The sequence below is a fragment of the Oryctolagus cuniculus genome, chromosome 7, assembly GCF_964237555.1.
Source record: "Oryctolagus cuniculus chromosome 7, mOryCun1.1, whole genome shotgun sequence".
Lineage (NCBI taxonomy): Eukaryota > Metazoa > Chordata > Mammalia > Lagomorpha > Leporidae > Oryctolagus > Oryctolagus cuniculus.
The window spans coordinates 9326970-9349307 of NC_091438.1; the positions used below are offsets into that span (position 1 = coordinate 9326970).

General features: G+C 47.0%; 1 protein-coding gene across 1 annotated transcript in view; it reads left to right on the forward strand.

Moving 5' to 3' along the window:
- VIPR2 (vasoactive intestinal peptide receptor 2) overlaps positions 1-22338 on the forward strand; it is a 102137-nt gene that overhangs the window by 73733 nt on the left and 6066 nt on the right. Inside the window, exons 6-10 of the mRNA XM_002715014.5 lie at positions 14106-14247; positions 18735-18885; positions 19716-19776; positions 21124-21193; positions 21553-21644. Coding sequence (XP_002715060.1) covers positions 14106-14247; positions 18735-18885; positions 19716-19776; positions 21124-21193; positions 21553-21644 — 516 coding nt within the window. The remainder of the gene's footprint in view (positions 1-14105; positions 14248-18734; positions 18886-19715; positions 19777-21123; positions 21194-21552; positions 21645-22338) is intronic.

A 22338-nucleotide genomic window follows, 5' to 3' on the forward strand; every position in this document is an offset into this window, starting at 1 on the left:
TGCCACAGCGCCAGCCCCATAAATCAATCTTTTATTAAAAAATGATAAAGCTAGCAGAGGATAGCTGAACTAGAAAATTCTCTGCTTATTTCCCTACATGGAACGATCAGCATTCTTGACATACATCATTTGTACAGCACGATACATTCACTTAGCCAGCCTAATAGCATTTTGGAATCATTGCCCGTGTGGATGTCGGTCCTGTAAGTGCAAAATGATTGGACGGGTCTTCTATAGGGTGACATCACTAGTCACGTGTCAGTGGCATTTTTCAGTTGAAAAAGACATGACTGTATTGGATGTCATTTTGCCAATGACTAAACATGTGATGTTTGCTAGGATGTAAAAATAACGTGTTCCATTGTCCCAATCCAATAATTGCACACAGGAAACGCAGTTTGTCGCAGTCACTGAAAATTTGTTGTCCATGATAGACGCATGGCTAAGAAATCGTTAAGTAACTGCATTCTTTCTTTGCACCCAGAGAAGTAGAGCGGCTTCTTTCTTTGAAAACAAAGTCCAAATGTGCCATGTAGGCCCCGATAAGAAACAAGACCTAGTTTTGTTTGGGAGGTGTTGCCTGGCAACAGTGGTCCCAGTGACCCCGGGAAGGGGTAGGGGTTGCTAAACGGGCACCATGCTGGGCTACTGGCAGGTGCTTATTTAGTTTAGTTCTATCCTCATCAGAGAAGTACTATTGCCGTCCCAGGTTTACCAGGCAGAGAATGGGGGCCCCCAGGGTCACGGGGCTGTGGAGTGCAGAGCACTGACGACACCAGGCTCCTGGCACTACAGCCACATCTCCTGCTCACTGGTAGGCTTCCATGCCCACAGAGACATCTCCAGCATGACCACTGAGCACGTTCCGGTCGTCTTATCTCCTCTTACTGTGAAAAAATCTTTGCCGTGTTCTTCCATGGCATCATCTGGAAATTTTATTTAAGCCTCCTGTGTTGATATTTATGATCATCTGCAGTAGATTTTGTGTGTGGTGTGAGGTAGGGGTTTTCATTTGTCTTTTTTCTGTATGTGTATTCAGATTATCCAGGACTATTCTCTGGGAAGACACAGCAGCGTCTTTGTCCCAAAGCAGGTGATTAGATAGGTGTGAGCCTAGATTGTTCTGTTCCATTTGCCTTTTGTCTGTCACTGTCCAATTTTTGTTGTAATTACCCTACCTTTAATGAGTCTTTAGTTCTAGAAATCTTAAGTCCATCAACTCTTTTCCTGTTCATTGGCAAGAGCTTTGCCATTTGCATTTATGTGTACATTTAAAAAAAATCAGCTACTCAACTGCAGTAAAAAAAAATTCTGGGATATCATTTGATATTGCATTGAATCAGCAGGTCAGCTTGGATATGCTGGCCGTCTTCCTCACTTGGAATCTTCCAACTTGTGATCACAGTGCATCCTCCTATTGAGTTTAATTTCTCTCAATGTGTTGATATTTTGAGTAGAAGGCATGTACATATTTGATTGTCATTCATAGATATTTTTATGCTATTGTAAATAACTTGTTAAATTATGTTTCTTAAAAAAGTATATTTTAATGTTCTAGAAAAATATAATTTCCTTACAGTAACCTTGCTTTGGCAATCTTGCTGAGTTCCTTTGTGAATTCTTTAATTATTCTGTAACTTCATTTGGGTTCTCCTAAGTGGAATTCATGTTGATTGTGAAGTCCAGTATTGAATAGAAGTGGTGATAGCAGATCCTGCTCTTCATTTCTGATCTCAGGATGAGAGCTTTCAGTTACTCACTGTCAACTCAATGTTTGCCATAGATACTTTGAAAACAAATAACTTTGACAGTTGAAGAAAGTTCCTTTCATTCTCCAATTTCCTGAGAGTTTTTGGTCATGAATGGTTGTTGAATTTATCATAATTTTAGTTATATATTGAGATGAGCATTGTTTATCATTTGTTCATTTAATATGGAAAAGTTGTGTGATGGATTTTCAGACATTAAATACACCTTTCACTGTAAACCTAACCCTACGTGGCTGTGATGGAGTATCTTTCTAACATACGCTTCATTTACTTTGCTGGGGTCTTGTTGAGGATTTTTGCATCTATATGCATGAAATTTTCCTTCCTTGTGAGTTCTAGGTCTATTTGATGCAACAGTTTCAATGACCCATCCAGCGAATAGGAAAGTGAATAGTTTGGATAGATGCAGGGTTGAGTCTTCCTTAACTGTTTGGAAGAACTCATCAGAGAAACCAGCTGGGCAGAGAGCTTTCTTTGAGAAGGTTTTGATTTGGGAGTTCAAATATTTCAAGACATGGGACTATTCAAATTTCCTGATTCTTCTTACATTACCTATGTTGCATTTTTCTTTTCAAGGAATCTGTCCATTTTATCTATATTTTCAACATTTTTAATATATGTAAGACCTATATCAATCTTTATTTTTTCATTACTGGTGATCTTGTGATCTTGGTGATCTTTTTTTCATCTTGATGAATACTGGATAAAACTTTATCGATTTTATCAATGTTTTCCAAGAACCAATATTCAGTTATTTGAAATTTGCTTTATAATCTGCATGTGATGTATTTTGGTACAAGCTTTGTTTTTACTTCAAAACAATGTAAATCCTGCAGTTATTGGTTGGTATGCCATATATCATTTCTATCAAGTTGGTCAATCATGTTATTTCATCTTCAAATCTCTCCTGATTGTTTTAAGTGCTTATTAGATCACTACTATAGAATTATGCTCCAACTATAAGTGTAGGCTTGTCTATTTCTTTTATTTCCTTCACTGCTGGATGTAACCTAAGGTTAGGTTTTGGAAGCACACCAAGTTAAACTGACCATGTTTAGTAATGCCCCTTGCCTTAAAAATCTACTTTGCCTGGTATTAATATATTACCTTTCTTTTATTTTGTATTGTTTTCTATGCTATCATTTTCAACTTCCTCGTGTTTTGTGTTTAATTGAGAAACATTATAAGCTCCAGTTAAGTGGGATTTGCTTTTTATCTCTAGTCTCGCAATCTTTATTTTTAAATGCAGCATTTTTACACTGGTATTTATTCTAATTGCTGAAAACTTTGAACTTTAACATACCTTCTGTTTCTTTGCTTTGTAATTGTCTCAACTGTTCTTTGTTGCTTCAGTATTCATTTCTTCTTTCTTCTGAATCGCCTGGGTGTTTAAGTTGTTCCAGTGTTCCCGTTTTAGATTGCTAATTATACCTTTTATGCTTCCTCCTCATCACCTCAGATGCAACCAGGCATCCTTTCTCCTAGGAATTAACCTCCAATTACTACTTTGACCGTGTCCCAGTCAACTCAAAAACTTTGCAACATTGTAACTCCACTTGCCCTCTCCTGCCTTTTGTGTTTCTGGTACATATTCCAATTCCACATCTCTTCTAAATCCCAGAAGACAGGATGAGGACGGTGCTTGTTTTACAAGTCAGTGTTTCGTTAGAGTCACGCACACATTCATCTCTTCTGGCACCCTTTAGTCTTTCCTGGAGTCCTGTTTCTACCTGAGGTTGCTTTTCTCCCTCCTGGAGCTCTCCCTTCAGTAGTTCTTTCAGCACAGTCCTGCCGGCAGTGAAGTGGGATTTTTGGTCTGCTGTGATTTCTGAGGATGTTTTCCAAGTGCTGAGGGCCTTGTGGGCATGTACCTGCATTGCAGTGAAGATGCCGTCCTTGTGTGTGGGCAGGTACCTGCATTGCAGTGGATGCTGTCCTTGTGTGTGGGCAGGTACCTGCATTGCAGTGAAGATGCTGTCTTTGTTTGCTTTGAGGTCAGCTGCCAGTCTTACCAGTGTTCCTGTGAAGTAATATGTCCTGTTCTCTAGGGGCTTGGAAGCCTTTTTTTATTTGTCTTTAGGTTGCAGCAGTTTCATTCCCATGGGACTAAGTGTGTGTGTGTGTGTGTGTGTGTGTGTGTGTGTGTGTTTTCTCCTTGGAGTTCATGAAATTTCTTTAATCTGTTACAGTCATTTATCAGTTTCTAAAAATTCTTGGCTGGTATCTCTTCAAATATTGCTTCTTCCTCATTCTTCTTTCCTTCCAAAACTCCATTTTGACTTAGGTTCAGTATTTTCATGATTTCCTGTGTATCTCCTCTATTTTTCCATTATTTTGTTTCTCTCTACGTTAATCCAGACATATTCTACTGATCCAATTCATAATGCTCTCATTTACAGTGTCTAATCTAAAGTTGGCCCTATTTATTTCATATATATGTATGTGTGTGTGTGTATATATATATATATATATGAGTTATTGATTTATTTATTTGAAAGGCAGAGTGACAGAGACGGGGGAGAGTAGAGAGAGAAAAAGATTGACCACTCACTGGTTCACTCCCCCAGATGCCTACAACTGCCAGGGCTGGGCCAGGCCTAAAGTCTGGAGCCAGGAGCTCCATCCAGGTCTCCCACATGGCTGGCAAAGGCCCATATAGTTGGGCCGTCTTCTGCTGCTTTCCCAGACACATTAGCAGGGAGCTGGATGGGAAGCCGAGCAGCTGAGCTATCAGGTGCCAGTGTAGCAGGCAGCAGCTTGACCCACTGCTCCACAATGCTGATCCCATGTTTCAGGGTTTTTCAAAGTTTAACATTTCTGTTTTATTTTCTTAATTCCATTCGCTAAGAAAATTCTCCATCACTTCATCTATTTTCTTGCATATCAGAATAATTTTATAGGCCAGGTCTTAAAATGCCAGTATCTGATCTTCTGATGTCCGGATCTGTTTTTAACTTGGCTTTCAATTTAGCTCGGTTTCCAGCACACCTACTAATTCTGAATTACAAACACTTACATTGTAGAGCCTTGGATGCTGTCTCATTAGAGAGGATTTAATAGTTTTTTTTTTTTCTTTAATGGTGAAATGGGCAGCCTGAGCCAATTAGGGATTACGTTGATTCGAGGCTGTATTTCAGGCTCGGTCACAGTGGTTTATTTCTGGTTTGTCTTTCATCTTGGGCCCCAGCTCCTTAGGAGTCTTGAGTTTGGAACCCCGCCACCCAGGCAGATTACCATTTTTGTCATCCAGTGCCATGAGATGCTAAAATGTCTTCCAGGACTTCTGATGGGTTAGCCACTGCCCATTGCTTCATTTCTCAGCCTCAGCCAATGTATGGGTACGTTGGAAAGGAAAACACAAGCCCTGGCTGGGCTGTAGGCATTCGTCTCCGTGTTTGGTGTGCTACCGGTCATAGCTGCTTCCGCCTGCTACCTCCAAGGCCCCCTTGTGCGTTTCTGTGTGCTCTGTGGAGGGAGAGTTGTGTGGGCTCTGGGCCTCTGCTGTCTGCTCAACCCTGGGGAGGCCCGAAGAGCTCCTCCGCCTGACTTTACCTCCCTCCAGGGTCTGGTCCTTCAGGTCCCAACCACCTCTGCAGCTCTCCAGATCTCTTAGACAACTTTTCAAACTCGAGCTGACCCCTTAGTGGGAAGGTAGTCAGATAAGCTGTTCACTCAAAGTCTTTCCAGTATGTCCTTTAAAAAACTATTTATGTATTTATTTATTTATTTGAAAGGCAGAGTTACAGAGAGGCAGAGGCAGAGAGATCTGCTGGTTCACTCCCCAGATGACCACGATGGCTGGAGCTGAGCCGATCCGAAGCCAGGAGCCAGGTGCTTCTCCTGGTCTCCCATGGGGTGCAGGGCCCAAGCACTTGGGCCATCCTCCACTGCTCTCCCAGGACGTAGCAGAGAGCTGGATCAGAAGTGGAGCAGCCGGGACACGAACTGGCGCCTATATGGGATGCCAGCACGTCAGGTGGCAGCTTTACCCGCTATGCCACAGCGCCAGCCCCTAGTATGTATTTTTAATGTGCTTCAGACTTGTTAAGAGTTAATAGTTAATTAAAAAGTTGATGACTGTGAAAGTGCGTTTGTGTGGAACATCTTGCTTCCTAATGATCCAATTAAATGTTGCTGTAATTTAGGAAATATTGAAAATCATATCTATGAGATCAGTGCACATCATCAAAATCAGACCTACATTTTTCTGTAAGATTTAAAAAAAAAAAAAGTAAATGTCTCACAATTTTCAACTCATGGGAAGAAAAGCCAACAGAGATAAAATGAGCGTCTGCCCTGCCTCACTTCACTGAAATAACTGAGCAGGTGCTGACAAAATGGATACATGGATTAGAGGTGGCCCTGCCTTCAGAGTCACATCAAGTATCCAAAAATGGAGTGTAAGTGCTTGAGAGAGTTGTAAACCAAAGGTCCGCAGCATTTTTTCGAGAAGCAAGCATCCTATAAAGATAAGCTCAACAAAAAGTTCACGTTGGCATTTGATGAGGGGCTTGCAGGAAGAACAGAATTCCAAGAGCTAGAATTTTATGGGGAGTACATTCCAGGCAGAAGAACAAAGTGCAAGTTAAATATATACAAAGTGGTTATCACACAGATGCAAGAAAGGGTATGGGCGTATTTATTGAAAAATAATTAAAATAAGAGATTTTATGAGTGAGAGACAAAGAGCCTCAGCCTTTTGGACAGATGGAGCCAGTGTGAGGTTTGTGGAGCTACAGCTGGGCAGGATTTCATGAAGAGCTGACCAGGGAGTGTGCTGTGGCTCTGAGCAACTTGACGGTGCCCGAGGGAAATGAGACTACCCAGACTCCCTCACTCTGATGGGGGCCAGGTCAGCGATGTCCAACACAACCATGGACAAACCACTCCTATCATTTAAAAGGTTCCAGTAGTCATATTTTGAAAACGAAAAGAAAGGGGCCGGTGCTGTGGCATAGCTGGTAAAGCTGCTGCCTGTACATCTCATATGGGCGCCAGTTCAAGTCCTGGCTACTCCACTCCCAGTCCAGCTCCCTGCTAGTGCACCTGGGAAAGCAGTGCAAGATGGCCCAAATACTTGGACCCCTGCACCCACATGAAAGACCTGGAAGAAGCCCCTGGCTCCTGGCTTTGGAATGGCCCAGCTCTGGCCCATTTGCAGCCACTGGGGAGTGAACCAGTAGATGGAAGACCAACCGACCGACCGACCAACCTCCCTCTCTCTCTCTCTCTCTCTCCCTCTCCCTCCCCTCTCTTTCTGTAACTTTGCCTTTCAAATAAGTAAATGAATCTTTAATTAAATAAATAAATAAAAACATAAACCACTGAAATTTATTTTAGCAATATATTTTATTTAAATAAGTAGATCCAAAATATTGCCAAATCAACAAAAGATCAATATGAAGAATATTAATAACTTTTACAATCTTATGTCTACAATAAGTAGTCAGAACTCAATATTTTAAGAAAGGCTGATTGATTGATTTGAAAGGCAGAGTAACAGAGAACAAGCGAGCTTCCATCTGCTGGTTCACTCCCCGGATGGCTACAACGGCCAGGGCTGGTGCAGGTCAGAGGCAGGAGCCAGGAATTCCATCCTGGTCTCCCCTGTAGGTGGCAGGGGCCCAACTTGGGTCATCTTCCACTACTTTCCTAGACCATGAGCAGGGAGCTGGATGGGAGGCAGAGCAGCTGCGGCTCGAATCGGGCACTGCAGTGGGGGTTCCCCGTGTTGACCCCCGGGCCTTACCCTCCTGTGCCAGGGTCTCGGTTTACCAGTTGCAGAATCTCAATTTGGTACCAAATTTATTGTAAATACTTGATCTGTATTCAGATTTTTTAAAAATTACAGTCGGAAGCGTTTTTCAGACATACCTCGGCTGTCCAAACATACTTAAAAGTTTCCATCAAATGAATTGGGGGGTGCCAAAGGTCACTTTTCTTTGATAGTCACATCCACTTGGAGAAACCCAGTTTATCTTTTCTAGAAGAACTGGTGTTTAACTCTGAAGCCACACGACATTTGTTTTCAAATCACATCTTCCCAACTTCAGTGGATTTACCAGTCACTGTCTCAGGTCAGTGTTAATTCACATCAAATTCAAAGTCATAATGCCTAAGTCGGTGAACAATTCTAAGTTCTTCAATATGAAAAAAAAAATTGCCCCAAATGTTTACAGTATTTTTCAATTTATGTGATTCTGTTGCAACTAAAAGTCTAAATATTGATTCACGTTAGAATAATATATATTCCATCAGTTTTCATTCCAACATATTTTTTTTCTTTAGATTTATTTTTATTTATTTGAAAGAGTTACAGAGAGGTAGAGACAGAGAGGTCTTCCATCCGCTGGTTCACTTCCCAGATGGCTGCAACAGCTAGAGTTGTGCTGATCCAAAGCCAGGAGCCAGGAGCCTCCTCCGGGTTGCCCATGTGGGTGCAGGGGCCCAAGGAGTTGGGCCATCTTCCACTGCTATCCCAGGCCATTACAGAGAGCTGGATCTGAAGAGGAGCAGCTGGGACTAGAACCGGCACCCGTATGGGATGCCTTCGCCACAGGCCAGGGCATTAACCCGCTGTGCCATAGCACCAGCCCCTCCAACATATTTTTTCATGCCTAGCTGCCTCATAAGTGAGCTTTCCTTTTCTCAAGGCATCAAATTGAATGAGATTGCAATGAGAAAACATAATTACTCTTGCATTGTTTTTGATTATTGAATATTTGGAAAGTACCATAGAGTGAAACTTATAAAATTCTTCCGCGGCTCAACCCACAGTGTTGGCAAAGCACACGAGATCATTAAGTTCATTGTGTGCTGTTTGTTTAGCTGTTCCACAAACTCTCAGATATGATCATAGCATTTCACATATGTACTGAAAGATTTTATCACATTCCTGGTGGTTTTTATAGAGTATGCCCCAGAAAACCAAGCATACATATTTTCAAAAGCATCACGTAATGGAAACGAGTAACAAAGGAAATGCATTCCTGTGTTTTAAGTGCTAAATGAATTTCAATAAATTCAGATTTTTGACCCACGTAGCTGGAACAGTATCTGTTGTGCTAGAAACTTTTCTTTTTCATATGCAGCTGAAATTATCTTTGACAGATGATAACTGAAAAATTATTTTATACTAAAATTTCACATTTCTAGGCCACCAGGAGGAATTTGTTTTAAAAATTTAGAAGTCCTCTGAAATGAAATGTGTTCAAAGTATTCATTGTCCAGTGACTTTATCTTAACCACACAGATCATCTGAAACTAAAGAGAAGTACTTGCTACTTTTCAAGTTTTAAATTAATTGATCTTTTATGATGTTAGAAAGGGCTGGCATTTTATGGCCAAGAATTTGGCTGAATTGAAAAATTTTCACTTTTTTGTAAAATATTTTTAGTCTGCTGTTTATATTTTTCTGCAACATTTTCATAAATAAGAGTTTCTTTCACTGTGTTGCTAAATAAAAATTAGTTGTGTGGGGGGGAATCCAAATTGATTTACAGCTAGCTAAAATTGTTTAAAATTCTTTGTTGGAATTTTTTTAAATGGTGTAAGGTGCATGTGCTGTAAAATCTATTTACCCATCTGAAAGTGTACAGTTGTCCAGTTGTTACCACTCTGTAGATCCAGAGTTACCATCCCAGAGAGAAACCCCAGCACATCCAGCCGCCTGTGCGTGTTCCTCCCAGAGCCAGGAACCACTGAGCTGCCTTCCGACTCTGGGGTCCACCTGCGAGATAGAAGTAGGATCCTGTAATGCATGCAGCCTTTGTGCCTGACTTCCTCCACTCAGCATAATGCTTTCAAGAATCCATGCGAGGCCTGCGCCACAGCTCACTAGGCTAATCCTCTGCCTGCGGCGCCAGCACACCGGGCTCTAGTCCCAGTCAGGGCGCCGGATTCTGTCCTGGTTGCTCCTCTTCCAGTCCAGCTCTCTGCTGTGGCCCAGGAAGGCAATGGAGGATGGCCCAAGTCCTTGGGTCCTGCACCTGCATGGGAGACCAAGAGAAGCACCTGGCTCCTGGCTTTGGATCGGCACAGTGCACCGGTTGTGGCAGCCATTGGGGGGGTGAACCAATGGAAGGAAGACCTTTCTCTCTGTCTCTCTCACTGTCTGTAACTCTACCTGTCAAATGAATACAAAAAAAAAAAAAAAAAAAAAAAAAAAGAATCCATGCATGCTGTAGCCAGTCCGTCCCTTTGAGTCTTCGTGGTTGACTGCTATTTAAATACATTAGTACGCCACCTTTGGGTTATCCATCCATCTGCTGGGCAGTGATGTTGTTCTGTCTTTTCCTGTTGTGAGTAGAGCTGTTGTGAACAAGTTTTCCTTGAATACCTGGTTCCAGCTCTGGGGCTTATGCCCGGGGGTGCTCTCCCGGGACATCGGAGAAACCACCAGGCTGCTCTCACGGTGGCCACACCACTTCACCAGCGCTGGAAGAAGGTCCCAATTCTGCTACATCCTCTGCAACACTGGATATTTTCTGTTTTCTTTTTGTAATTATTATTATTACTACCGGTGCCTTCCTGGGGAGTGTGATGTGATATCCTGTTGTGGTTGCATGTGCTTGTTGGTTTGTATATCTTCTCTGCCGAAATCTACAGTCAGATCTTTGTCAGTTTCTAATGAGGCTGTTTGGGCCTTTGTTGCTGAGTTTTAAGAATTCTTTATAAATTCTGTATATTAACCCTCATCAGATATAGATGCTCCTCAGTATCATGAGAGAATAGCGAATGTAGCGAGAAAAAATAAAAATTCAAAATTTGAGGTATAGTTTCTCCTGAATATGTGTGGCTTGTTGCAGTACCATAAAAAAAATGGAACCACCTGTATTCCATGTGAAAATATTTCTCCCGTTCTTAGTTCTCTTTGAACTGCTTTGATAATGTCCTTTGATACATAAAACTTTCTAATCTTTATTAAGTCCATTTCATCTATTTTTTGCTTTTGTTGCTTGCGCTTTTGGGAAACCATTGCCAAATCCCTAGGCTTTTTCATAAAAGTTTTACCATTTTAATTCTTATATTTAGGCCTTTGATTTTGAGTTAATTTTTATGTAGGCTGTGATGTCCCCCTGTGACTGTCCTGGCACAATTTGTTGAAATTACACTGGGTTCTAGTCCCGGTCGGGGTGCCGGATTCTGTCCCGGTTGCCCCTCTTCCAGGCCAGCTCTCTGCTGTGGCCAGGGAGTGCAGTGGAGGATGGCCCAAGCGCTTGGGCCCTGCACCCCATGGGAGACCAGGAGAAGTACCTGGCTCCTGCCATCGGATCAGCGCGGTGCACCGGCTGCAGCGCACTGGCCGCGGCGGCTATTGGAGGGTGAACCAATGGCAAAGGAAGACCTTTCTCTCTGTCTCTCTCTCTCACTGTCCACTCTGCCTGTCAAAAAATAAAAATAAAAATAAATAAAAAAAATTAAAAATTAAAAAATGAAATTACTGTTCTGTCCCTGTCGAGTTCTTGCCACGCTTGTCAAAGATCAGTCGGCCATGGATGTGCGGGTCACTTCTGGACCCTCATTTATGCTCTGTGGGTCTCTCTGCCGTACATTACAGTAGTCTGTAGTAGGTTTTGAAATGAAGAGAATGACTCCTTCAACTCTCCTCTGTTGGAGACTGGCTAATTGAGATCCTTTGTAATTTCATGACATTTGGGATTAGCTTCCCGGGACTCCCATTATCCATACACTGGTGTGTTTGTGGTATGCCACAAGTTGCTTTATTCTTGTTCTTTCTGCTTCTCAGATCGAATCATTTCACTTGACCCGTCCACAGGTCACTGGTTCCTTTGCCTGCTCAAGTCCACTGTGATCTTCTCTAGTGTGTTTTCCACTTCAGTTGTTACACATCGCAACGCTGAACTTTCTGCTTGGTTACTTCCTCTGATCTCTGCACCTTTGTTGATAGTCTTTGTTGAGACATCGGTCTCGTGATTCGTTTTACTTATTTTTTCCATGGTTTCCTTTGAATATACTTAGGACAATTAACTTATTCTTTTCCTAATCAACCCACTTCCTGTAATTCCTCTATACTTTCCTGTTTCTTTTCATGATTCATACTTTTTGATGAAACTGTGCATTTTTGATATTATGTTGTCATAACTCTGGAAATCAAATTCTCTTCCTCTCAAAGATTTGTTATTGTCCCTTGCTGTGGGTTACAGTTGTTTATTTAATGACTTTTCTAAACTATCTTTGAAGATTTTATGTACTGGGCCCCGCGCCATGGCTCACTTGGTTAATCCTCTGCCTGCGGTGCCAGCATCCCATATGGGCACCAGGTTCTAGTCCCGGCTGCTCCTCTTCCAGTCCGGCTCTCTGCTGTGACCCTGGAAGGCAGTGGAGGATGGCCCAAGTGCTTGGACCCTGCACCTGCATGGGAGACCAGGAGGAGGCACCTGGCTCCTGGCTTCGGATCGGCGCAGCACGCCAGTTGTAGCAACCATTTGGGAGGTGAACCAACGGAAGGAAGACCTTTCTCTCTCTCTCTCTCTCTCTCTCTCTCTCTCTCTCACTGTCTAACTCTACCTGTCAAATAAAATAAATAAAAAATCTTTAAAATAATTTTATGTATTTATTTGAGAGGCAGAGTTACAGAGAGAGAGAGAGAGAGAACTTCCATCCACTGGCTCATTCCCCAAATGGCTGCTATGGCCAGAGCTGGGCCAATCCGAAGCCAGGATATAAGAGTATAAGTATAAAGTATAAGCCACTATATATACCATTGATTCTCTCCCAGAGTTGCAATAACATTGATTGGAGCAGTTTTTGTCAAGTGTTTTGGGTGTGTGTTAGAAGGTTCTGGGGGCACCTGCTCCATTGTGTTCACTGACCACCTTTGATGGAGTTTTAATTGATTTCAGATGATTAATTTTGTCAGTTTTTAAATTTGTTCACAGTAGATGGGAAGCTCCTTATCAAATCCAACATCTATTCGCTAAATCATCCCTTCGGCCCATCCACTTTGTCGCAGACGTCTTCCGCACACAATGAAGAGCTTTTCCATTTGTCTCTGCCATGGCGGATTGCAGCCACCGTCACCATGAGGCCTCTTGAAAAGCCTCTTCCCGCCTCTCGGGGTCTGTGTGTCTCTGGTCGTGGTGCTATTTGCTCACCTTCATTTGATTCTATATAATAATATTTCTTCATTTGAAATTCTAAAATTTGCTTTTGCTTTAAACCAGAAAAATAATTATAATCAAACCAGGAGAATAGTTACAATTAACATAAGTGTGTCCACTTAATAGCTGACTGCGACTTACACAGTTGTTACTAAAACTTCATGCTGTCTCTAGAAAATACTCATATATTACAATGTTCCATTCATGAATCAGAAAAAAAAATCATTAACCTGATGTCAACTAGGCCAGTGAGTGAAATATTAGAAGACACAGAATGCTACATTTGAAGTAAAATGTAGCATCACCAAGACAAGGAAGTTATGTATAATGGCAAAATAGTTCACCCTACTTCCACTTTGTAAACTTAAATTACATTGAAATGTGAGTGCAGTCCCAAGACTAGCCACATTTCACTCTCATTTGTGATGTGCAGACATGGACAGCACAGGTCAAGGGTCAAGAGTGGGTCAGAGGGCAGGCTTCAGCCCATGTGACAAAAAGAGGGGGCACAGCTGTGGTGGGAGGGAACCCACCTGGTGTTTGGTTGTGCCGAGCATCCTTGGTGGCTGTGCTGTGTGCGTGAGACAGGGAGACCCATCTGTAGCAGGGGTGGGATTCCCGGGGGAGGGAAGGCGTGGGGCCCACCTTGCGTGGCGGGAGTGTGACCAGGAGAACATCAGTTTTCATGGAAGGCAGCCCCTCCACCTGACGGAGGAAGTCACGTGACAGCTGCAGGCAAGGCCTTCGAGCCCAGGCATCGGTTCACCGCAGAACGGACGTGGCTGGTGCTGCCCTCCATCTTGGGTGGAAGAATCCGAGCACGAGGTAGACAGAGACGAGGCAGGAGAGGGGGGAGGTTGCTGATGACTGCAGAGCCACGTCGGGGACGCTAGGGGCAAAGGAGCAGCCCCGCGCTGGCAGCTCAGCAGCGGCCAAGGCTGCACACCTGCCATGCAGGCTCACGCACAGCTTGGCTTTAAACTTGTGTCCTGAAATTGCTCCTAGGATCCCAGCGTAGGAAACAGCCTGAAACAAGGGGGAAGGCTTATACTGAACAATCTTTATCATAAAGCAGAACCGGAAAGAACAGATACACGACAACAGAGGGGTAGCTAGATAATTGAATAACTTCCCTAAAAAAGAGGAAAACCTTAAGATGAAGGTTGTCAGCAGTCAACAGTGTGGTGGACTGTGTCTCTCCCTGCCCCCACAGGAAGCTGCACTGTACCAGGAACTACATCCACCTGAACCTGTTCCTCTCCTTCATGCTGAGAGCTGTGTCGGTGCTGGTCAAAGACGACATCCTGTACTCCAGCTCCGGCACGCTGCACTGCCCCGACCAGCCGTCCTCCTGGGTAAGGCGGTCCTCCCAGGATGGGGCCTCCCGTGATGATGTGCAGAAAGAGTGGGCCCAGGTGGGCAGGATCTTGCAGAGGCAGAGAGGATGAGCGGGGTCCGAGCCCTGAGCCCTGAGCCCAGCACCCAGTAGCAGCAGCTCCCAGTTGAAAACTTCTGACATGGATGAGCCTGCAACAGCGCTGCTGTTTTCTGGCTACATCCCCCAGATTCTGAGCACATGCACGTGTCCCTCCAGGTTGCTAAGGGAAGTCAGTCTGGGTCGTGTGTAAACTCCATGCAGCGCCCAGCTGGGGGCCCAGCCACAAGTGTGTGAATGCGCTTGGTCCAACTCTGGGATGCAAGGGGACTTCATCCTTAAGTATTAGTTTAATGTCGTAGAGGCTGTCTCACACTTCCCAAGCCATTGTCCTGAGTTTTTTCTCCACGAGTGGTTAGCACTCCGGCACGTGGGCTTCTGGAAGTCCAGTCCTGATCCGAGATCCCAGCTACCGAGAGAGTCAGGAAGTGGACTCAACTCTCACATTCCAAGCAGATGGATTCATCCCTTGCACAGCTGCTTGGACTGAACAGAGTTCAGCTAACTAACTGAGACGCAAGATAGGGACCTTCCGGTTGTATTTTTCAGACATTTTTGCACCCAGCTGGGTTTCACCAAACCAACATTGCTCTCCCAAGCAGAACTCCTGGGCTGGCTTCTCCCCCTCAGTGGGTGTCTCGAGACACGGGGAGAAGCCAAGACTATGAAAGGGTCCCCCTGGGCCCCGGGGCTGGTGCAGTCTCTCCTTGTGTCTGGCCTGCAGGGAACTCTGGTTTCCTTGGGTTCCTGGGTGCCCAGTGTGGAGTGGAGCAAACACAAAGATTATTGTCCCTGTTGGCCAGAGAAGATTCCACGCGGGCTTTTCAGGGACACTCAGATGGCCATCCTCGGCCTCTCTCTGTCTGATCCTGCCCACTGGTGGTGGAGTGGATGGGCATGGCAGCCCTGGGCCTTGCTGTGAGTCCTAGGCTGCACCTAGCCCAGGCAGAACCCCGACCTGGCACAGCTCGTTGGAAAGAACTTCAGAGCGAAGATTCCAGCTGCAGGCTGGGCTGGGCACCCTCCCAGTCGGCATCCTAGCGACCACACCACAGAGGTCCCGGAGTGGCAGAGGGAGCAGGGGCAGGGACGTGCACAGAACACAGCGAGGGATCGCCTGCTCACAAGCTCACATGTGCATGCAAAACACACAGGCACGTGGGCACACATATCCATGCACCCACAGGCGCAATACACATACGTGTGAACATAGATGTGTTCACTCGCAAACACATGCCCACCAGAGGGAACACTTGCAGAAAAACACATGTGTGCGTACATATCCACAAACAACACTCACTCACAGGCCCCCACATAAGGCCACAGCTCTGATTAGGGATCTGTTGCTGATAGCGCCTGGTCCTGGTGAGTCTCCTGACCTGCTGTCCTAACACCAGCCTGTCTGGGCAGCAGGCCCTGGAGGACCCCATGGTGCCTCTGGCTCACCTCCCTCCCCCCACGACACTGTTGACCCTGTGGAACGTGGCTGCTGCAGAAGATGAAATTGCTATAGAGCTAATTGTTCCCCCAAACCTCCTGTCCTGGGTTTGCTTATCAGTGAATGAAAGAAGAGACAGTATTGTGTCCCCTTTTAGCAAGGGGTTTTAGCAAGAAAATGGCATTGTATTAAGTATGCTTTTCCTGCATCTTTCTCCCCCACTCAACGGGTCATCCTAGAAACACTGCAAGTCCACTGGTTTGTCCATCCCAGCAGTGGCACAGTGCCCATCTGGTGGGTGAAGCACAAGGTGTTTAACCACATCGCCCAGGCGTGAGCAGACTCTCAGTCTTAGACACTTTACTTCCTCTACAGACAGCGCTGGATGTGTCTTTACATACTGGGGTTCTTTTAAAAAAAGATTTATTTATTTGAAAATCAGAGTTACAGAGAGACAGACAGATCTTCCATCTGCCGGTTCACTTCCCAGATGGCCAACAATGGCTGGGGTTGCACCCGACCAAAGCCAGGAGCTTCTTCCGGGTCTCCCATGTGGGCGCAGATGCCCAAGGACTTGGGTCAACTTTTACTGCTTTCCCAGGCCATTGCAGAGAGCTGGATCAGAAGTGGAGCAGCCGGGACTAGAACGGGGGCCCATATGGGATGCCAGCACTGCAGGCTGGGGCTTTAACCCACTGTGCCACAGCGCTAGCCCCCTTTCTGCCTTTTAAAAAGATAACTGTACTCCTAGGGCCGGCTCTGTGGCGTAGCAGGTAAAGGTGCTGCCTGTAGTGCTGGCATCTCATATGGGTGCCAGTTCAAGTCCCAGCTGCTCCATTTCTGATCCAGCTCTCTGCCATGACCTAGGAAAGCAGTGGAGGATGGCCCAAGGACTTGGGCCCCTGCACCTGCGTGGGAGACCCAGAAGAAGCTCCTGGCCCCTGGACTCAGATCAGCACAACTTGGCCATTGTAACCAACTCGGGAAAGAACCAGCAGATGGAAGACACCTCTCTCTCTCTCTCTCTCTCTCTCTCTCTCTCTCTCTCTCTCTCTCTCTCTCCGTCTCTGTCTCTCCTTCTCTCTCTGTGTAACTCTGACTTTCAAATAAATAAATCTTTTAAAAAAATAACTGTACTTCTTTGTCTTACTCCCATGTGTGGCCCTATACGTTATAGAAATGAATTCTATTTTCTCCTGTAGATACAATTCCATTTGTGTCATTTTTGGGGTATTTTGCCACATAACAAGTTTCCAATGTTTCTATCATCGAAAGTGCCTTCTACGCTTCTCCCATCACACTCCCTGTCTTGGTTAGGAGTTTTATTTGTGAGCTTGTCCCTGTGTGTCTTCAGTAGTCTGTAGTTTACTCTCGTATGTTTGAGGATGGGAGCATCCAGGTAAGAAACCTGCAGGGTGGGAGCCAGTCCCAGGATGCCACCTCCCGCAGCGTTCAACACCCGGTTCCTCCCACGGTGCCGCTCAGAAGTCACACATCTGACGTTAGTTTTCCTGTTTGCATAGCTGCCCGGTTGTGTGCGTCTTCCCGCTGAAGAGGCTCTGATCTCTTAAGACAGGCAGGCAAACTAGAACGAGCTGGAGGGAGCGGGGAGTGCTACGGAGGCCAGCGGAGGGTTCAGCGCGCTGTTAGGAGCACGCCCCTTACAGCCCTGGAGGCCAACTCCCAGGGCTGTGCCATGAGATTCCCACATGTGTTTCCATCCCATACCCCTGAGTCGAAGAAAGTAAAATTAAACGTTGTTTCTTTTGTTGCAAACAAATTTGAAATCTATGCATACTAAGTATATTCAGCTTTATTATGCCTGCAACCCATATGTGTATATAAAAAGCATGGCCACCTCTATCTATACAAGTATGTCAATCTCATATAAACAAATAGAGCATTTCCAGGTACTCATATGTTCACATCTGTATTGATGTGCTGATATGTAACCGCATACAATATAGAAATAAAAAGAGTGGAAATCAAAGAATTCCCCCTTTTCAGGGCACATTGTATAAGCCTAACAATTAAATGCAGCCCTTTTGTGTTTGCTCATGAGGTCGAAATGCCGGGTATGTTTAATTGTGTGAGTTTGAGACATTAAAATAATGTGTTTGTGAATAATCTGTCATTTTTCCCAGGGAAGATCCTTTGGAAACTCCCACCAGAGAAAATAGTTGATTTGCCGGGCTTCTCTTGTTTTCATTTTAATTGAAGCCACTCTCCTCCAACTGGGGGACTCACAAGGTTGTCACCAAGTATGAAGAGAAGTCCCACAGGACTCTAGGTCTGGTCCGTTAATCTCTCCCCCCGCCCCGACTTTTCTCCCCTGCGGCTGCCACTGTGCCTCCCTCCTTTTCCTGCTCTCAACCTCTGTTCAGGTGCAGAGACCAAGGCCCCGGAGCTGCAGGTACAGCAGGCAGAGCCCCAGCCGCCCTGAGCCAGGCGTCCTGGTACAGACGTCCCCAGCACTGCGTCCTGGGCTGCATCCTGGGCTGGAGAGGGCCTTGAGTGGATAGCAGAGGAAGAATAGAGAAGGGAGGGTTGGAGGAGCCGGTGATAAAGGGCAGAAGGTGGAGCCTTGGGAGGGAGGAGGGGAGCAGGGCCCCAGGAGCGTGCAGAACCCTGAGCTCAGGAGCGCACCCACAGTTAGCAGCCACGCTTCACAGGGAGACTTGCATCCGTCCACCTCTTTGCCCCGTGTTTATCCTCAAGGGGGTTCAGGGGCTCTGTGTAAGGTCCCCTGGTGTTTTTGGATACAGTGGGCCTCGCTCTCACATAACCCACGTTCCCGGTGGATGCTCTCGCTGCTGGATTTGTCATCTCTCTCGTGGGAAGGCACCCTGGTCTGTCCATTATTCCTTGTGCAAACACACAGCGCCAGTGTGTGCCCCGCGCAGCTGTGCAGCCATGGGCTGTTTGTATCCCATGGGACGGCCGTCCCACGCTCGCCCTCTGTGTTGCAGGTTGGCTGCAAGCTGAGCCTGGTCTTCTTCCAGTACTGCATCATGGCGAACTTCTACTGGCTCCTGGTGGAGGGGCTGTACCTGCACACCCTCCTGGTGGCCATATTCTCCCCCAACAGATGCTTCCTGGCCTATCTGCTGATCGGATGGGGTGAGGACCCCTGGGCTCCCAGCCTGCAGTGCCCCTGCCGCCCACGGCCAGCACACAGACCCTCCAGGTCCCTGGCTCCTGTCCCACAGGGGCAGTGCTCGGTGGTTGCCCACATAGGGAGCCCTTCAGTGTCATTCGAATGGACATGGTCTCCAGGCTACCTGGAGGGCTGCACAGAGAAACATGTTAGTGCTTCTCATCATTAATACCAATATATTAATATCTGTAAGTGGATGGAATATAATTATATTAATATTATGTACATATATTAATATATATAATTAACTCATTAATATTTCTGGTAACTAAGAACCACGTTTCAACTGCTTTCCTCACCCATTCCCATCCCTTTCATCCCAAATTGAATCTGAGCCACTAACAAGTAGCCGACAGTTTGTCCTGTTCCCGGCCCAGCTAATGTCAGGGGTGGGAAAAGCAGAGATAAGAAGGGGCCGGAGGGGGGCGGGGCAGGTGCTGTCCTCATATTGCACAGAGCCGGGAATGGGCGCCAGCTTGGCACAGCCCTGTCCTGGGAAGCAGCAAAGGGCAGTGAACTCCTGAGGCTGTGGCAGAATCAGCCGTCGCCTCCTCCCCTTTCACACACACCTGCAGAGTCTGCAGTAACAACCCGTCTTGTACAGATGCTCGGCTTTCAAGCACGGCTGAGTAAGACATGGGCTTGCACTCAGCTCTGGGGGTGAGAACTTGGAGCCAGAGTGGCTCAGGAAACTCACCCTGGCCGTTTCTGGTTCTCGAGGCACACACTGGGGTCTGAGCTGCTGCTCGTGGTAAGAGACGCCAGGGTGGTGTAACCAGGCGTCTCTCTGCAGGAGTCCCCACCGTCTGCATAGGCGCATGGACCGTGGCCAGGCTGTCTTTAGAAGACACAGGGTAAGTGCTGGCAGAGGACGTAGCGCACCGTGGTTATGCATCTGGCACCGGGAGAGAGGTGCACTACCTGGGTAGAGGGCCAGGAAGCTTCTGCGGCTGGCCCTGGGAGGCACAGGCTTGAGTGTCCAGGGAGTGAGCGTGTGTGCATGGGAAGTGTACGTGAGAGTGAGGTCCATGGGGGTGGGGGGGAGTCGTTTGGGTTGGAGGACTTGAAGGAAGGCCCATGAGAGCTGTCAGTTCTTCAGCCCAGTAACACTGGTCTAAACCAGGCAGGGACAGACAAGGGGTCAGCCTCTCAGATGGTGTGCTAATGCACAAAAAGAAATCGAGCAAAACGCAAGTGGCGTTCCCCAGAGCAAGTGTTGGCGATCGGGTGAAGTGGGCAGCGGGGCGCAGGGCCCAGAGCCCCCCGCTGTGTGTCCACAGGGAGCGGGACTTGGCTCCACACCCTAGAAGGGACCTCCTGGCTGCATCCTGTTGCCAAACAGGGCCCAGGGTCTGAGGAAGTAGACCCTGCCCAGAGCAGTGGCTGCGGGAGCCAATGCTGAGGCTTCCTGCGGGGACAGTGCCTACGCTGAAAGTCACAACCGAAAACCTTGCTGGGTGGGACATTCCTGACTGTGCCAATCTCCGTTATTTCAAAGACAGTTCTGGAACCTTCCTCTCAGATACGGCTACAATCCACTTGGAAAATGAGGGGAAACTGATTCTCTGGTGACAAAACTCTGTGATGCTATTTGGAGCAGGCATGAGCATGGGTTTTGTCCCCTTGTGAGTTAGGACACACAGAGCAGCCAACAATGCTGCAGTAGTTATGAGACCCTTGGGAAGCCCACACCGCATGGCAGAGGGCCTGGGTTCAAATCCAGCTTCCTGCCCATGCACACACTGGGAGGCAGCAGGTGATGTCTCAAGTAGTTGGGTCCCTGCCGCCCAAGTGTGAAACCCAGATGGCATGCTGGGCTCCTGGCTTCAACCTAGCCCGGCCCTGGCTGTTGGCATTTGAGAAGTGAGCCAGCACATGGAGCTCTCTCCCGATCTCTCTCTCACTCTCTCTCTCATGAATAAGCAACCCACAGAGTGGCTAGGCTTTCTGTGACAGACTGGCCCACGGAGGAGAGTTGAGTGTGGGACAGGTGGCATCAGGATTCCTACGTGCAGTGTGACAGTGTGTCTTAGAGCAGCTCGGGGGGTCAGACAACACGAGTGGGAGCGGTGGCTGGTGCTTGGCAGGGTTCTGTTCTGCAGGCCCTGTGTGAGCAGCAAACCCACAGGTGCACACAGGCCCCTGCGCACTTGATTTGCGGATGAAGTCAGCGGTGACACAATTTTCCTTTTCTTCCACAGTTGCTGGGATACCAACGACCACAGTGTTCCCTGGTGGGTTATACGAATACCAATTTTAATTTCTATTATAGTAAGTAACGTCTGTATGGAAACATGAAGTAGCCTATTGAGTTGCACCCTTGGGCAGAGAGCACCCCAGAAGGGAGGAAGAGGGGGCTGGGTGGCGAATCGAGAGCAGCTGCATTTTAGGGCCAAAGGGGATTTGCATTTGTTCGTTGACTTTCTGAACTGTGCTGCCTCGTGAGGCCCGCAGTGGTGACTTGTCCAGCTCCAGTGTGGCGGGCGGAGCAGGTGCTGGGTGCCCAGCCCTTGGGAAGGGCCGTGTGGGAGCCCTGCTCGCGGCAGGTGGCAGCGAGCCCAGCAGAGGACTGTGGGCCCACTGCCCTGCCGTGGGAAGCCACGCACTAAAATCTCACCTCCCTCGTGCAGGTCAATTTTGTCCTTTTCGTTAGTATCATAAGGATTTTGCTGCAGAAGCTGACGTCTCCTGACGTGGGCGGCAACGACCAGTCGCAGTATAAGTGAGTATGTGTTCGTCTCTCGCTGCCCCCCACTGCCCGGAGTGGACAGCAGCCCTGGGGAGGGGAGGTGTGTGGGAATCAAAAAGAAGCCGGTACTGACTGGCCAGGAAGGTCCTTGAAGGCTTGCGATCTAGAGAGATGGGCACAGGGGTCCAGGGCCCGGGTCTGAGTGGTCCCAGGCGTGGCCCTCGGCTGGTATCCAGGGCTCTCCTTTTATCCAAGGTCACGTGGCAGCATTTGCATCGTGCTGATGCGTAGGGTGCACCTGTTCTTTTATCTTAGAAGCCACAAGGACATCCTGTTTGGTGGCCACTTTCTTGTGGTGGGGTCGGTGTTCTCTCCTTGGCCACACCTTGTTTTGTGTGTGTGCTGTCATCTCCCTAGCAGATCCCACGGTCCCTTGGCCGTGTGTCCACCAGGCCCTGCTCTTGGGAATAAGTCAGTCGGTGTCTGTGGCCTCGGTGACGGTGTGGGAAAGGTCGTCATCCTCTCCAGTGGGTGAGGGAAGAGAGCCTGGGATAAGTAAACCCCCACAACCACAGTCAGTGACGCTCTGAGGCATCTAGAAAGAAAGAGGTTCCAGAAAGTTCCATCCAGTCCACAACTCAGGTGCAGCCTAAAGCTACTTCCCCAGGGCAGTGGTGGCCCAGCCGAGGCGTCTCGGGCTCACACAGACCAGGCTGGAATAGCAACC